The sequence below is a fragment of the Antechinus flavipes genome, chromosome 4 (genome assembly GCF_016432865.1).
Source record: "Antechinus flavipes isolate AdamAnt ecotype Samford, QLD, Australia chromosome 4, AdamAnt_v2, whole genome shotgun sequence".
NCBI classification, from domain to species: domain Eukaryota; kingdom Metazoa; phylum Chordata; class Mammalia; order Dasyuromorphia; family Dasyuridae; genus Antechinus; species Antechinus flavipes.
The window spans coordinates 458,870,677-458,884,731 of record NC_067401.1 but is presented as its reverse complement, the minus strand read 5'-3'; the positions used below and the strand labels follow the sequence as shown (position 1 = coordinate 458,884,731).

Below are 14,055 nucleotides of genomic sequence, written 5' to 3'. Positions count from 1 at the left end.
GTAACTAAGGGCTGGCCCAGAAGTTAGGGGCTTGTGTGCGAATTCTAGCCCCACACTTTGTAGCCCCCTCACTGCACTTGCTTACCCTCCCCCATTCAAGACTATTGACCCTGGTAGGGCTGTGATCTACAAAAATCAATAGAAAAGCACCCGAGCATTTTCATTTTCCAGCCTGCTCTTGTTTAACTTCAAGCAGCTGACGAGGGACTTGATAGTGGTGACATAACCTCCCAAAGAGGAAATGATGATCGTGGCTCGTATTTACAGAGCGCATTCAGGCCGGCACACAACACACAAGGTTGGTTTTGTCCCCCATTTCCAGCTGAGGAAGCCCAGAGGGGCTGTGGGCCACGTGCTGGCCCTGGAACATCCACCTTCGAATCTAGACTTTGACGCTTCCCAGCTGTGTGATCCTGTGCAAGTCAAGTCATTCAATACCTCTCAGCCTCTGGTATGATGGTAAAATGATGGGGTTGGACATTATAGCCTCTAACGTTTCTTCCGGGATTAAATCTATGATCCCATGATCCTGCTACTTCTTCCTTCTTTTTTGGTCTTGTAAGATATGAAAGTGAGACAGTGGGTCAGATGTCATCCTTCCCCAGTCACATGATCTTTAAATAAAATCTTCTGATTATCTATGGTCAAGATGGCAGCGCTTCACCTGAGCTCTACCAAATCCCTCTCCAAACAACTCTAAAATAATGCTTCAAAATGAATTCTAGAGTGTCAAACCCAACAGAAAAAAAAAAAAAAAAACAATTTTCCAGCCCAGGACCACTTAGAAGCCAGTGAGACAGGTCTGTCTCAGTGGTGTGAAAGGCGTGGACCAGCCAGGCCATTCCCAGGCAAGCCGGCAACAAGCCTTGGGGGTGCCTGGATTTACAGTGGGGGCCTTTGAAACTCTCAGCCCACAGATGGTAAGGGAACTGGATGACTGCTCAGAAGGCGATTATAGGGGACCCATTGCTGACACAGGGCAGAGGACGCTGTTGTATTGTCAGTCCATAGTTCTGGGTTACAATTCCAGAGCACACTAGAATGTACAGCTTCAAGGGACAAGGACCCTGATCACAGTTCCAGGGCAGAAAGAGAATCTGTGGTCACTCATAAACCAGATCACAGACCAAGAGAGCAGTGACCATACTTCTCCTTAGGTAATACCAACTTGGAAAAACTGAAAGGTACAGATCCCCAGAACTGAAAACATCAGCACAAAAAAAATAAAATAAAAAATAAGGCTTGGAACAGTGTCCTTCCCACCCCCCACCCTTGGGGGACAACTTTGACATAAAGTTACAAATCAATACATAGGATTGAAAAATGAGCAAACAACAACATCCCTAAAAGTAGAAAGTCACTATTCAGACAGAGAAAATCAAAATACAAATGCAAAAAACAACAATGTCAAAAAAGCTACATCCAAAGTCTGAAAGAAAAACTGACTGGCTGAATTGGTTTTGGACAAAAAAGGACTACTAGAAGAGCACAAAAAGGATTTTTTTTAAGTAAATAAAAGAGACAACAGAAACATTGGGAAAATGAATGAGAATGATAAAATCATGAAAAGAATATCAACAGCTTGGTAAAGGGCCCATACATATATGCAAACACATAGATACACACACACACACATTACTGAAGAAAATAATAAACAAAACAGAATTTGCCGAACAAAAAAGGAGATACAAAAGCTCAATGAAAAAAAAAAAAACTAGAATTGGACAAATAGAAGTTAATGACTCCACGAAACATCAAGAAACAATCAACAAAAAAAAAATTTAAAAAAACAAAAAACAAACAAACAAAAAAAAAAAACAGAAGAAAATGTGAAATACCTCATTGGAAAAACAACTGACCTAAGAAAAGAGACTGAGGAGAGACAGTTTAAGAATTATTGGACTATATGAAGCCATGATTAAAAAAAGAGCTCAGACACTGTATTTTAAGGAATTATCAAGGAAAATTGCTCTGTTATTCTAGAACCAGAGGATAAAATTTAAATTAAAAGAATTTACCAATAACCTCCTGGAAGAGATTCCAAAATGAAAATTCCCATGAACACTAAAGTCAAATTTCACAGCTTCCAAATAAAAAGGAAAATATTGCAAGCAACTAGAAAGAAACAAGTCAAATATCATGGCGTCACAGTCAGGATCACACAAGCTTTAGCAGCTTTTACTTTCAAGGAACAGAGGGCTTGGAGGGCTTGGAATATTATATTGAATTGGCTCAAAGAAGGAATGATATACTCAGATAAAGACATCTTACTCTATAGAGAAGTAGGGAGAGTGTGGGATGGAGGGTTGGCATAAGGGAAGGCACATTGGGGGAGGTGGGACCCAGAAGCAATTGAAGAGTGACAAGGTGAAAGAAGAGAATAGGATAAATGGGAAAATCAGATGAAAAGAAATACATAGTAATCATAATTGTGAAAAAAAATGATAAAAATTTCATTTCTCATACATGCATATATGTATGTATATATTTATATATGTATGTATGTGTATTAGGTATACATATATATGTATCATATTTATTCATACATATATGTATTGTATATACACACACACACACATACACACAAATACACTCACAAAGAAAAAGAACAATAAGATTTATAAGAATATAAGTCATTTCCCAATTGATAAATGGTCAAAAGAGCTGAACAGTTTCCAGACAAAGTTATCTATCAGTCATGCAAAAAAGAAATGCTCTAAATTACTATTGATTACAGAATGCAAATTAAAATAACTCTGAGGTACCACCTCACATTTATCAGATTGGCTAATATGATTCTTTCCCCCTCTTCTTCTCTTCTCTCCTTCCCCCTCTTTTCCCCTTCTTCTCTCTCCCCCATCTCTCTCTCTCTTTCCATCTCTCTGTTTGTTTCTCGCCTCTCTGGCTTTCTCTTTTTCCTTTTCTTTCTCCTCTCTTTCTTTTCTTTTCTTTGCTTCTCTCCTCTTCCAAGCCCTGCCTCTTACATCCTAGACAACCCTGACGCTGAGCACTGGGACAGAGCAGGTGGAAGAAGAACACGACTTACTAATCTGGTTGTTCAACTTGAAAGCGATGTCCAGCTGGAGGATGAAGAGCATGAACTGGAACCAGGGGCTCATCTCCATGGCAGGCAGGGGCACATGGACAGCAAACACGATGTCATTGGCTTCAATCTGCCTGGGAGGGGCTTCGTCAAAATCCCGGATCTTGTCACAATGGTTGGGGCCCCAAGGCATGAACCACTTGGATTTGTGATGAATTTTCTTGGAATCCACACATTTCACTGACATGTAGGACACTGCTGTGGTGGGGCCGGGAGCTGAAAGGAAGAAAACACGTTTTCTGGTCAAGAAAACCATTGGATTGAATGTTTCAAAGTACGTTCTAATATACAGGGTTAACTATGTACCTCTCCACACTCTCAAATCCAGTGGCCCCCTAAGACCTGTAGGATCTTCCATTTGGCATCCAAAGCCCTTCATGATCTTACCACTGATGCCCCACCTCCACCCCCTAAGATTCAACGCGCTCTGGACTTGCTCTCTATTTTTTTTTTTTTTTGTACACAGAATCCATCTCTCCCTCTCAGGTGGCCTCCATGTTCACAAAATTCTCCCTCCTGCCCTTTGTCTTCTATCTTTCAGCTCCTCTGCTTTCCTAAACTAAACCCCAATCCTATTTTGCCCCATTTCCACTGCTCAGCCCTTCTTCCCTCGAGATTGCCTTCCAGACAACACAACCATATAGAGCATAGTTTTGTATGGAACATTAATAGCTGAGCAGCAAGGTTTAGAACAGGGCCTGGCACACAGCAGGTGCTTAATGGTTGTTGATGAACTGGGTAGGCTCTTTAATAACAACAATGATGATAATACTGATATATACACAGCATATTAAGACTCACAAAGCATTTTATGGATAACTACCCTGGGAGGTAGGTACAATAGAATACTATTTAACTAGTGAGGAAACTGAGGCTCAGAGCTAAAGGGATTTGCCGAGGGTCAGTGGAGGCAAAGCAGACGTAGCACTAACTGTATCACTTTGAAGAGGTCACATAACCTCAGCCTTAGATTCCTCATGGATTACATGAACATTGAGCTTCCTGGAGAGCTTTGCTCCGGCTCAAACACTCCATGATTCTATAAGTGACCCCCAGTTACTAGGGATAAGAGCCAAAGTTCACAAATGGCTAGGAAATGACTCCCCGATCCCAATCATCCTTCCCTGACTCTATTTGAAGGCCTTCATTACCACATCCTGGGAAGTCTGTCCAATGGCCAGATCGTGCCTTGATGGCCACCGCTGCCAGCCTCCCTTCCCCCCACTTACCCTTTGATCCACTGGGGCCTCTCCTAAGTCATTTGTCTCTTAAATCAGACACATGCCTTATTCTTGGAAACATGACTCAACGGAGCCTCCAGTTATCCTGACTCAGCTAAATTATCCACAAACATTAAGCCCAAACAGTATATTAAAAGTGGCCCCTGTTTCTTGTGGTCAGGGAAATGAGCAGGGAGAGCCAAGTCAGAGCGGAGTCCCATTTATAGCTCAGGTAATCACACAGATTTCTATATTTGAGACCTCTAAAAGCTTCTTCCAAAACGAGCGTGGCCTTTCTGTGTTTATTCTCCTCCTCCTCCCCCTCGTCCTCCACCTCATCTGAAAGATGAGTCTCTTGTTCCACAGAAATGGCCACGATGCGCTTGCTAATATGCAGGGGGCAGGCCCGGAGCACCATCCCAAACTCAATAGGTGAGTCCGGTCGAAGCTGCACTCCACACGAGTCTGCGGCTTCAATAGCTCGACACAAAGTCCGCCTCCTTTCCAATCTTTCATTTCCTGTCTCATTCATTAGGAGGAAAAAAACTCCTGTGATCAGAGGGTCCTTGATCTGGGACCTGGGAGGTAGAGCGCCTCATCGGGGGATGCTTCATCTTTGGATGTCATGGAGCCCTTCCCCAGTCTGCTGGAGCCTGTGAACCCTTTCTCAGAATAATGTTTTAGTTTTTAAAATAAAATAAATAGGGTCAGAAAGATCAATCACATTGAAATATAGCTATTAATTTTGTAAAAACTCAGCATCAAGAACCCAAGTCTCTTGTTTCATGGCTAAGAAAGCTACGAGCCATATATGGTCCAATGGAAAGAGAGCAGTGGCTCTGGGGCAAAGGATCCGGGTCCAAATCCCAGCCCTCACACATCTTATGATCTTGGGCAAGAGTCTGCCTCCCTGGGCCATCCCCTCAACTCTAAAATGCAAGGTTTGAACTCAATGATCTCTAAGGTCCATTCCACTGTAGATACATGATTTCACGACCCCAGGTAAAAGTTTCCAATCATCTGTACTCGGCCTGTGTTACTTAACACTGTTATTAATAAAAGCACAAAGGATATAGCCCTGGGAGATAATAGATCGATTGACAAATGTAAGATGCAAAAATGGTCTTGAGAGGTTGCATAGGATGAACTGAATAAGATGGAGATAGGAAAACCAAAAGGGTGTATTTATAGAAAGCTTTAGGAGTTGCCAATTTTTTTTTACATGTTATCTCATTTAATTCTTACAAGAAGACTTTACAATAGGTTATGATCACACCCATTTTATGGATGAGGAAAACTGAGGCTGAGGAAAGTTAAATGAGTTTCTCAAGGTCATAGGACAAATATCTGAGGCACAAAATAATAACAAGAGAAAGATAAAGGTAGTCATATAGCCAAATTCACAAGGACAAGACTGAGAGTTAATAATAAAGACAATTGCAAGTTTTAGCTGACTCAGTGAGTTACAACCATATGATATGGGAGCCTTGAAAGCTTCATTGGGAGAAAGACAGTGTGACCATCCCAGGCCACATGTGCAGCCCTGCATTCAGCTCTGCCGGATTGCATTTTGGGAAGGTGGCACATGCATCCAGACCGACGGTAACTAAGATGATGACAAGTGTCCAATTAAGACCATATACATATGGGTCAGTTCAAGAAGCTGCTGCTAGTTAGTCTGGTTGGAGAGCCATTTGGAGGCTACGCCATCTTCCTCCAAGCCATTGAAGGGATCTTGTGCAAAAGAGAAATATATAGGGACATTTAGGTGGAACAGAAGATAGAGCACCAGCCCTGAAGTCAGGAGGAACTCAGGTCTCAGATCTGGTCTCAGATACTTAACACTTCCTAGTTGTATGACCTGGGCAAGTCACTTAACCCCAAGTCCCTCAGCAAAAAAAAAAAAAAAAAAAAAAAAAAAAAAAAATTAAGAGAGAGAGGGAGAAAGAAATAGCTTCTTCTGCCTGGCCCCCAGAGGAAAGATCCAGGAACAACGGGTGGAAACTGAAAATAATTCAACTAGAGCTTTACATCAGGAAAAACTTCCCCACCATTGGAACGGTGCCTCAGTGGAAGGAATGCTCTGGATCCCTGAATGGAGGCTGAAGAACTATCTGGCTCTGATCACACAAGGAACCTTACTCAGGCAAAAATGGTGATTATGTAGGCCCGAGATCGCTCCCAATTTGAGGGTTCCCCATGTGTTCCTAAGCTGCCAATTCTCTTGCATGTGAGACATAAAACTCCCGTGTAGCTGGAGTCCAAAATGGAGCAAGCACTTTCTTGTTTACCCAGGTCATAGAATTCTCTCTAAATGTCATGATGACAGCTCATTCATTGACTGCAAACATTTAATCAGCAAGTTGTGAACACAAATAAATAGACCTGAGGATAAATACACAGAGATGCAAAGTCGTCCAGAGGAGAGAAAGGAGGGATGATGGCAAGCTGGAGTAACCAGGGAAAGCTTCGTGGAGGCAACCAACAGTCAACAAGCATTTCAGAAGTGCCTCCTCTTTGGGGGAGCAGAGTAGAGACAACACGCTAACAGCTAGATACAAATGGGATCAATTCGAGAGAAATTGGGGTGATCGACAGAGAAAGGGCCTCGCTTCTGGAGGACTGAGAAAGACTTCTTGCAGAAGGTGGGATTTTCAGCCGACACTTGAAAGTAGCCGGGGAAGCCAGGAGGAGGAAACAGGAGAGGGACAGTCCAAGCATGGGACACAGAGGAAATGGACCAAACCAGGAGGGGAGGGAGGGTCTCGTGCAGGGAAGAGCAAGAAGGCTGACGTTACCCGATCACAGAATATGGAGGGGGAGGGAAGTAGAAGGAGATATGCAACATGTAGGAGGGGCAAGCTGCAAAGGGGTTTGAACAACTTTTGGAAGTGAGAGGGAGCGGTTGTTCCATAATGGGATTTTTGCATTTTAGGAAGATCAATTTGGCAGCAGGAGGACAGACTGGAGGGGGCAGACTTGGGGCAGGAAGGCCAATCACAAGGCTAATCCGATAGTCCAGGGATGAAGTGCTGAAGGTCTTTAAATCACAAATTGACTTGAGAGTAAAGAGTGCTGACCCAATGATAACACCACGAGGTCTAAGCCCCGGGGAGCAAAGAAAGAAAACAGGGACCCCTTTGGTCAAATACTGATAGCAGCATCTTTTGGTGATGGCGAAGAACTGAAAGCTGAGAGGATGTCCGTCAACTGGGGAAGGACTGAATACATCACGGTATCTGAGGGCTGTAGGGACAGCGAAGGGGATGGTTATGAACCGATTCAGAGGGAAGGAAACAGAACCAGGAAACAAGTTATACAATGACAATAGTTTTGTAGAGATGAACAATTCTGAAAGATTTAGAAACTGTGATTAATATAAGGATTCATGATGAAACATGATGCTCCCCTCGACAGAGAGCCTATAGACTCAGAATGGTCTGAGAAATATTGCTTGAACATGGCCAATGTAGGAATTCAGGGATATCCAGGTGGCGCCATCATGGATGGTATGTTAGGTCTGAAGTCGGAAAGACTAGAGTCCAAATCCTGCCTCAGACACCTCTCGCCGTGGGATCCTGTTTGGTGGCCCCCGTTTCTATTTGAGTTTGACACTGCAGATGTAAAGTCGAGCACGGAGAATTCCTATATTTTGCTGGTATTGTTCAGCTGTTTCATTTATGACTGAATCTTCGTGGCTCAATTTGGGGTTTTCTAAATTGGAGTGGTTTATTGTTTCCTTCTACAGTCCATTTGGCAGATGAGGAAACTGAGACAAACTTGCTCAGGATCACACAGCCAGTATTGTCTGAGGCTGGATTTGAACTCAGGTACATGAGTTTTTCTGACTTCAGTCCAGTGATCTGGGCACTATGATGTTCCTTATCTGCTTTTGATTCAGTAGTTATCATAGCATTGTTTGTCTCCCAGGACGTCCATATTCATAGTCATTGATTAGAAGCGGGGAGCAACCTGAGGGGCCACTTAGTCAAGTCCTTTTATTTTTAAACAGAGAAACAAGGGAATGAAGGGACTGCCCCAAGATCACTCTAAGAGTGTTGGAGGTGACATTGAATCCAGGTCCTCTGACCTTAGAACCACTGCTCTTTGTATTGGGCCACACTACCTGCGTCCACTGTGAGGACAAATGAGACTATTCAAAATGCCAAAGGGACAAAGCCTTCACATCCTTCCCTGCCTCTCTCTGTATCTTCTGTCTCTATTTCTCTGTTCTCTGTTTCTCTCTCTCTCTCTGTGTCTCTGTATCTGTCTTCATCTCTCTGTCTCCTTCTCTCTCTCTCTCTCTCTCTCTCTCTCTCTCTCTCTCTCTCTCTCTCTCTTTGTCTCTCTCACCTGTGCCTTCTATCCTGTCATTTCACCAAATGACTTGGGACTTCACTGAAGGGTAAGTCAGGGGACCCTGAGGATCCCAGCTCTTCTCTCCAGCACTAGGACCTTTTGACAGAATTCCTGGCTTTTCTTGGGAAGCAGAGAGGATCTCCCATAGAGAGGAGTGACATATACAGAACTCTCCAAAATCCCAACCCACCAGGAAGCCCACTTCTTCCTCTGACTGCAAGTGAACTTCCACAGCTTCCCTACGGGGAAAACCCAGAACAAATGTGGCTCAAGACCCTGGAGGATCCATCCAAGCCCATGCTAATGGCTGTCAGACGAGGGGGGGAGAAGTGTCACGGGGTGGGGGGAGAGGGTATCATCTCTTGGAACTCAAAGAACTGAGTTTTAAAAGGAAGGATGGAAAAGGAGGGAAGGAAGTTGGTGAGGATGCAAGCTCAGGGCTGAACTTGGGGTGCTGCCACCCATCGAGGGGAGGGCTTCCTCAGCTTCTGGGGGCAGACTGTAAGGCAAGTGCCAGGATCTGGGTGTCCTAGGCCAAACATTCACTCTGTTTGTTTTCGCTAGCGAGTCGTGCTTTTGTGTATTTAAGACCTAGCTGGATGGCATTGGGTCAACAATATTAGACGTGTTTGCCCAGGTGATGAACAGAAACAGCTTGCCTTTGACAGGGAAGCATTTCTAGGAATAGCCGGGCAGCGTCCCCAGTGCCCCCAGCTCAGTGGAGCTGCCATTTCATCAATACAGGCACGGTGGCTCCCAAGCCACCTATGCCTGCCTGCCAGTCCCGGGCGCATCCTGCCAGGAGGTCACTGCAAAGAGCTCACCCACTTTGCCAGCTCGGACCTCCCAGAACACACACTGGCACTGATGCCATAACAGCCTGCTTTGAGAGAGAACGTAAAGGCTGACTGAGTGCTTTCCTCATCGGCTTTTTCTTCCCATAGGACCCAGAAGTGGAGAGCGCCTCGGAGAGCAGCTGCTCCCACTCGTTCACTTTAGTAACCGGAAGATCATCCAACTTCTCCAATCTCAGTTTCCTCAAGATCACACAGAAAACGATCATCCCAAACACTCCTCCTGACCCAAGCTCCAACAGTCGTGTTCTTTCCCCTGATCACAAGGCAAGCGTGCTGGTGTACTCCCACCTCAAGAAGCCCTTGGCAGATCATTTACCATTTGTCTGCCTCAGTTTCCTTCACTGTAAAATGGAGGATAATAACATATCTATTTCCCTGCCCCCCTTTCCTCTTTGAATTTCTGAATCTCTTCACAGCATCATTCAAGGCTAAAACAGTTTTGTGCACATAGCAGAAGCTTAATATATTCTTGCTGAATCACTTATTGATGAGATTATGAATCCCCTCAAGACTAAAGTAGAAATTAAGGATTTTGAGGGGTCACGGTAGACTCTCTGACCACAAGTGCCATCACTGGCGTAAAGCCAGAAGCAAAAGAAAATGTCATTGGGAAACACTTAGCAGAACACAAGACGACCTAGCTAAGGGTAATTTGTGATTTTCGAAGGCAGTATGTGGCAGCAGGGACCAGGTTCTATTTAGACACCACTGCCCTGGATCCCTTCTCAGAGCCACCCACAAGAGAGAATATGGAGAAGGACAAAGCCATCCAAGGAGCCTGAAATGGTGCAACCAAACTCAAGAAAAACGAGGAACTCGGGATAAGACCCAGTTCTAGAAGCAGCTGCCGTGTCTAAGGTCCACAAGTGCCACGGAGGTTTTGTATTTGGAGAAAATGCCTCCCATCCCAAGAATCCTCACGGGAAGAATGTTGTAGAATAGAAAGAATTGAGAGATATGGTCGGAGGATTGGAGGCTGAATCTTAGCTGGGTCACTCCCTGGGAGCGTGACCTTGAGAAACATCCCTGCACTTTGTGGGTCCCGACATCTTCTTCTGGGTGGCTTGCTGCTCACGGGTGAGGCTGAGAAGCCCCCCCCCCCCGGCTTCTCCCAGGTGTGTGATAAACAGCCCCAGTCTCAGGATGGAGCACCCCAGGGAGCCAAGCCACCTGCCCTTCTCTTGTTTGAACTCTGAATCATCAAACACTCGCTTTCCCAAAATTAATGGAAGACGTCTGTTGTGGGGCGAGCTTTCAAGAATTATTTGCTGATGGCTACAGGGGAAAGGAATGTGGACTAGTTAAAAGGTAATTTATGCTTGCTGGGCAGCCTTCAGTTTTGAAGAGGACCAATAATAGCACAGGGGGATGTCCTGACTTGTGCATGAATTGGATTGAAGTGAGACAGAGCTGTGTGTGGCTGTCAGCCTCAATCTCTCTTCCAATCATCGATGTTCAGGGCGGGACAGAGTCAGGACCACTTGCAATGTCCCAGGATGCACTGGATGACGTCGGCCCTCCGAATTCTGACCAAGCACTCCATAGCACCTGCTTGAGTGGCCTTCTTGGTTCTTAGGACAAATTGCTCTCATCCAGCCATTCTGCTGAGGGAAGTCTGCTTCGGGGTAGACTCACTGGCAGGTCTGAGCACCTGTGTTCTGTGTCTAGTACCAAAATCAGAACCCTCCCTCTCTCCCTCTTTCCTTCCTCCTTCTCCTTTTCCTTCTCCTCCTCCTCCTCTTCTTCCTCCTCCTCCTTCTTCTTCCTCTTCCCCCCCCCCTCTCTCTCTCTCTCTCTCTCTCTCTCCTGAGGCATTTGGGGTTAAATGACTTGCCCAGGATCTCACAGCTAGGAAGTGAGAACTCATATATTTCTGACATTGCACACTATACCTTCACATGTACCTTCTGTGAGAGCAAGGACTGGCTTTTTTTTTTTTTTTCACTGATCACCACATCTCCATGTATATTGTCCCCCATTAGAATGTCCTCTCCTTGGGGACAGAGGTCCCCTTTTTTGCTTTTATATTTACATCCTCAGTGTTTGGGACACAATAAACACTGAATCAAATTTCCTAGTCATTTTATTCAAGCCCAAAAACTCTGGTCCTATGAGCTAATGCAGAGAAAATAGGGAGAGAACTGAAAGGCTAATGATCCAAGTGAAAATTATTTTCCTTATCCATCTCCAGTACACAGACAGTACACTTAATAAGTTATTTTCATTCATTCTCTCATTCATAATAATCAGATCAGTACTGTCCATGCTTCTGGAGAGAATCCGCCAAACACCTCTTCCCTGAAAGTAAGATCTGTCTCATTTTTGTATTTATAACACAGGCCCTAAGGTACTAAGTACGGTCCCTGACACCTAATAAGTGTGGTTTTTTCATTCATTAATTTAAGAGTTATCAGGAGGATCCTACAAGTTACAAATAGAAAAGTGGGAATGGAACTCAGGTCCTCTAACCCCAAATGTAATGTTCTGTCCTCTAAGTCTGCTTTGCTCCCATTTAAGGGATTTGTAACCAAGAAGATGTGAGTTAAAATTCATTTCCCAACTCCATACACCTTCATTGACAGTGTCCCATGCCTCCCTCCTCCTCTCTCCCTCCCAGAAACTCCCCTGGCTATGTCCCCCTAGATGAAATCCCACCTTCTTCTGGAAGCCTTTTCCAAAATCCCTTAATCTCAGAGCTTCAGTGCCTTCCTCTGTTGATTATGTTTGTATTTAATTGTTCGCATATGGCCCCCTCATTGAACTGTGATCTCCCTTAAGAGCAAGGACAATCTTTTGTATCTCCACTGCTGAGCACTATGCCCTGGCACATAGTAGGTGCTTAAGAACTGCATCTTATTTGACTGATGAAAATCTTGCCTTAGATACTGGCTGCCTCAGTTTCCCCAACTGTAAAATAGAGATAATAATGGCATCTACCTCCCAAGATGGTTGTGAAAATCCATCGAGAAAACCCACATGAAGTACTTAAAAAGAGCTAACGAAATGGTAATTATTGTTATTAGCAAGATATAGAAACATGTAATTTGGAGAATAATCATTTGTACTCCCTGCTATACTGAATAATATCAGATTCCAAGAACAAAACATAACTTCTTCTTGCCAGGAATTCTTACTTTTTGATTTACTTGCTCCAGGAAAGTTAAGTGTCTCTTTTTAAATCAGGGTCTAAACTCTAAACTTCCATCAGAAACTAAAAAGAGAGGAAAAAAACCAGAAGGGCCCTTGCTGAACCTTTTTCTGTGGCTAATAGAGTCCACAGGAAGAAAAGTCAGTGAAATTGCATCGGCAGAAGTCTTAAGAATGGAAGTAAACAATGGAACAGAGGGCCACTGGCCTTAAACCAAGTTCTGTGATGTCGAAGGCTCGGCTGTGATGTCATCGGCCCTCTAGCCAATGATGGAACAGCTCCAGAGAACAGAAGCATCGCCCAACATGCGGCAGGAGCCATTTACCCACGGTCCATGCAGGGAGCATCTTCTCCCCTTGGCTTATGGTCCCAGGGCACAGAGAGGGGCTGGAACCCAATTGCTCTGAGAAGCCAGAGTCAAAGTCTCGCAGACTATTGTGCAAAGCTGTTAAACGAAGGACAGTTTAAGGCTGTGACCGATTTCCCCCATCGTGTTTTGGTAAAAGTAGAATAAAAGGTAAGTCTGTCGAATGCTTGGTGGGGGCCCATCAGGCCTCTTGGATGGACGTGGTCACTCATGATCTCCCCTGAATGAGAGAGCACGTGTTTGGCTGCTCAAGCTGTCGGCCATCAGCTCTCCGACATTCGGCTGGAGAGGGGGACGCTCCTAATTCACTGCGGAGGAGAGGCGTTCCTCCACGTCTCCAGAATGAAGAGCTCTCCGGGATCTCTGTGACTGGCCCTTTCCCCTGGCCACAAGACCGACTCTTCTTTTCTCCCCAGCCTGCGCCCTGATGGGGATCTCCCCCCGGGCTGCTTCAGCGACCAGAACCGGGATATCAGTGGTCGCAGGAACTCCCCACAGAGGCCATGCCTTTTACCACTGCTGAGTAACTGCTCGCCCTCCCCTTACAGTCTGAGGGTCACCTGGGGCATGAAGGATGAAGTCACGTGCCCAGAACCACCCAGGGAGGATGGACCAGAGGCAGGACTTCCTGACTGGGAAGCAAGTTCTCTACTCCCTCTGCCAAGTGCTTCCCGTTATCATGACATCACCATTAGGAATGGCCAGGGATACTAACTGAACCTCTGATGGCGTTGGTCTGGGGACCATTAAACTCTGCAGACATCTTCTCGTTTGAGCCTCACCACCCCCAGCATGAATCCAGAGGGGTGCCACAGCAGTCAGTGTCCCCACTTTACAAATGAGGAAACTGAGTCTTAGACTAAATGATTCCCCAATGTCACACTCCTAACAAGGATAAAGGCAAACCTGGAGCCCAAGCGCTGGCTTGGAGTCCAATACTAACACATTCAACAGTGACTCGGTGACAAGAAGGAGGAAGAGCGGAAGCAGGAGGAATGCTG

General features: G+C 45.0%; 1 protein-coding gene and 1 long non-coding RNA gene across 2 annotated transcripts in view; one reads left to right on the top strand and one right to left on the bottom strand.

Annotated features, from left to right (window-relative positions):
- Positions 1 to 14,055, bottom strand: part of WLS (Wnt ligand secretion mediator) — a 112,933-nt gene that overhangs the window by 55,201 nt on the left and 43,677 nt on the right. Inside the window, exon 2 of the mRNA XM_051999455.1 lies at positions 3,047 to 3,319. Coding sequence (XP_051855415.1) covers positions 3,047 to 3,319 — 273 coding nt within the window. The remainder of the gene's footprint in view (positions 1 to 3,046; positions 3,320 to 14,055) is intronic.
- LOC127563178 (uncharacterized) lies at positions 12,934 to 13,817 on the top strand. Its single transcript, XR_007953911.1, has 2 exons — positions 12,934 to 13,204; positions 13,471 to 13,817. It is a non-coding gene; the product is annotated as an uncharacterized LOC127563178 (long non-coding RNA).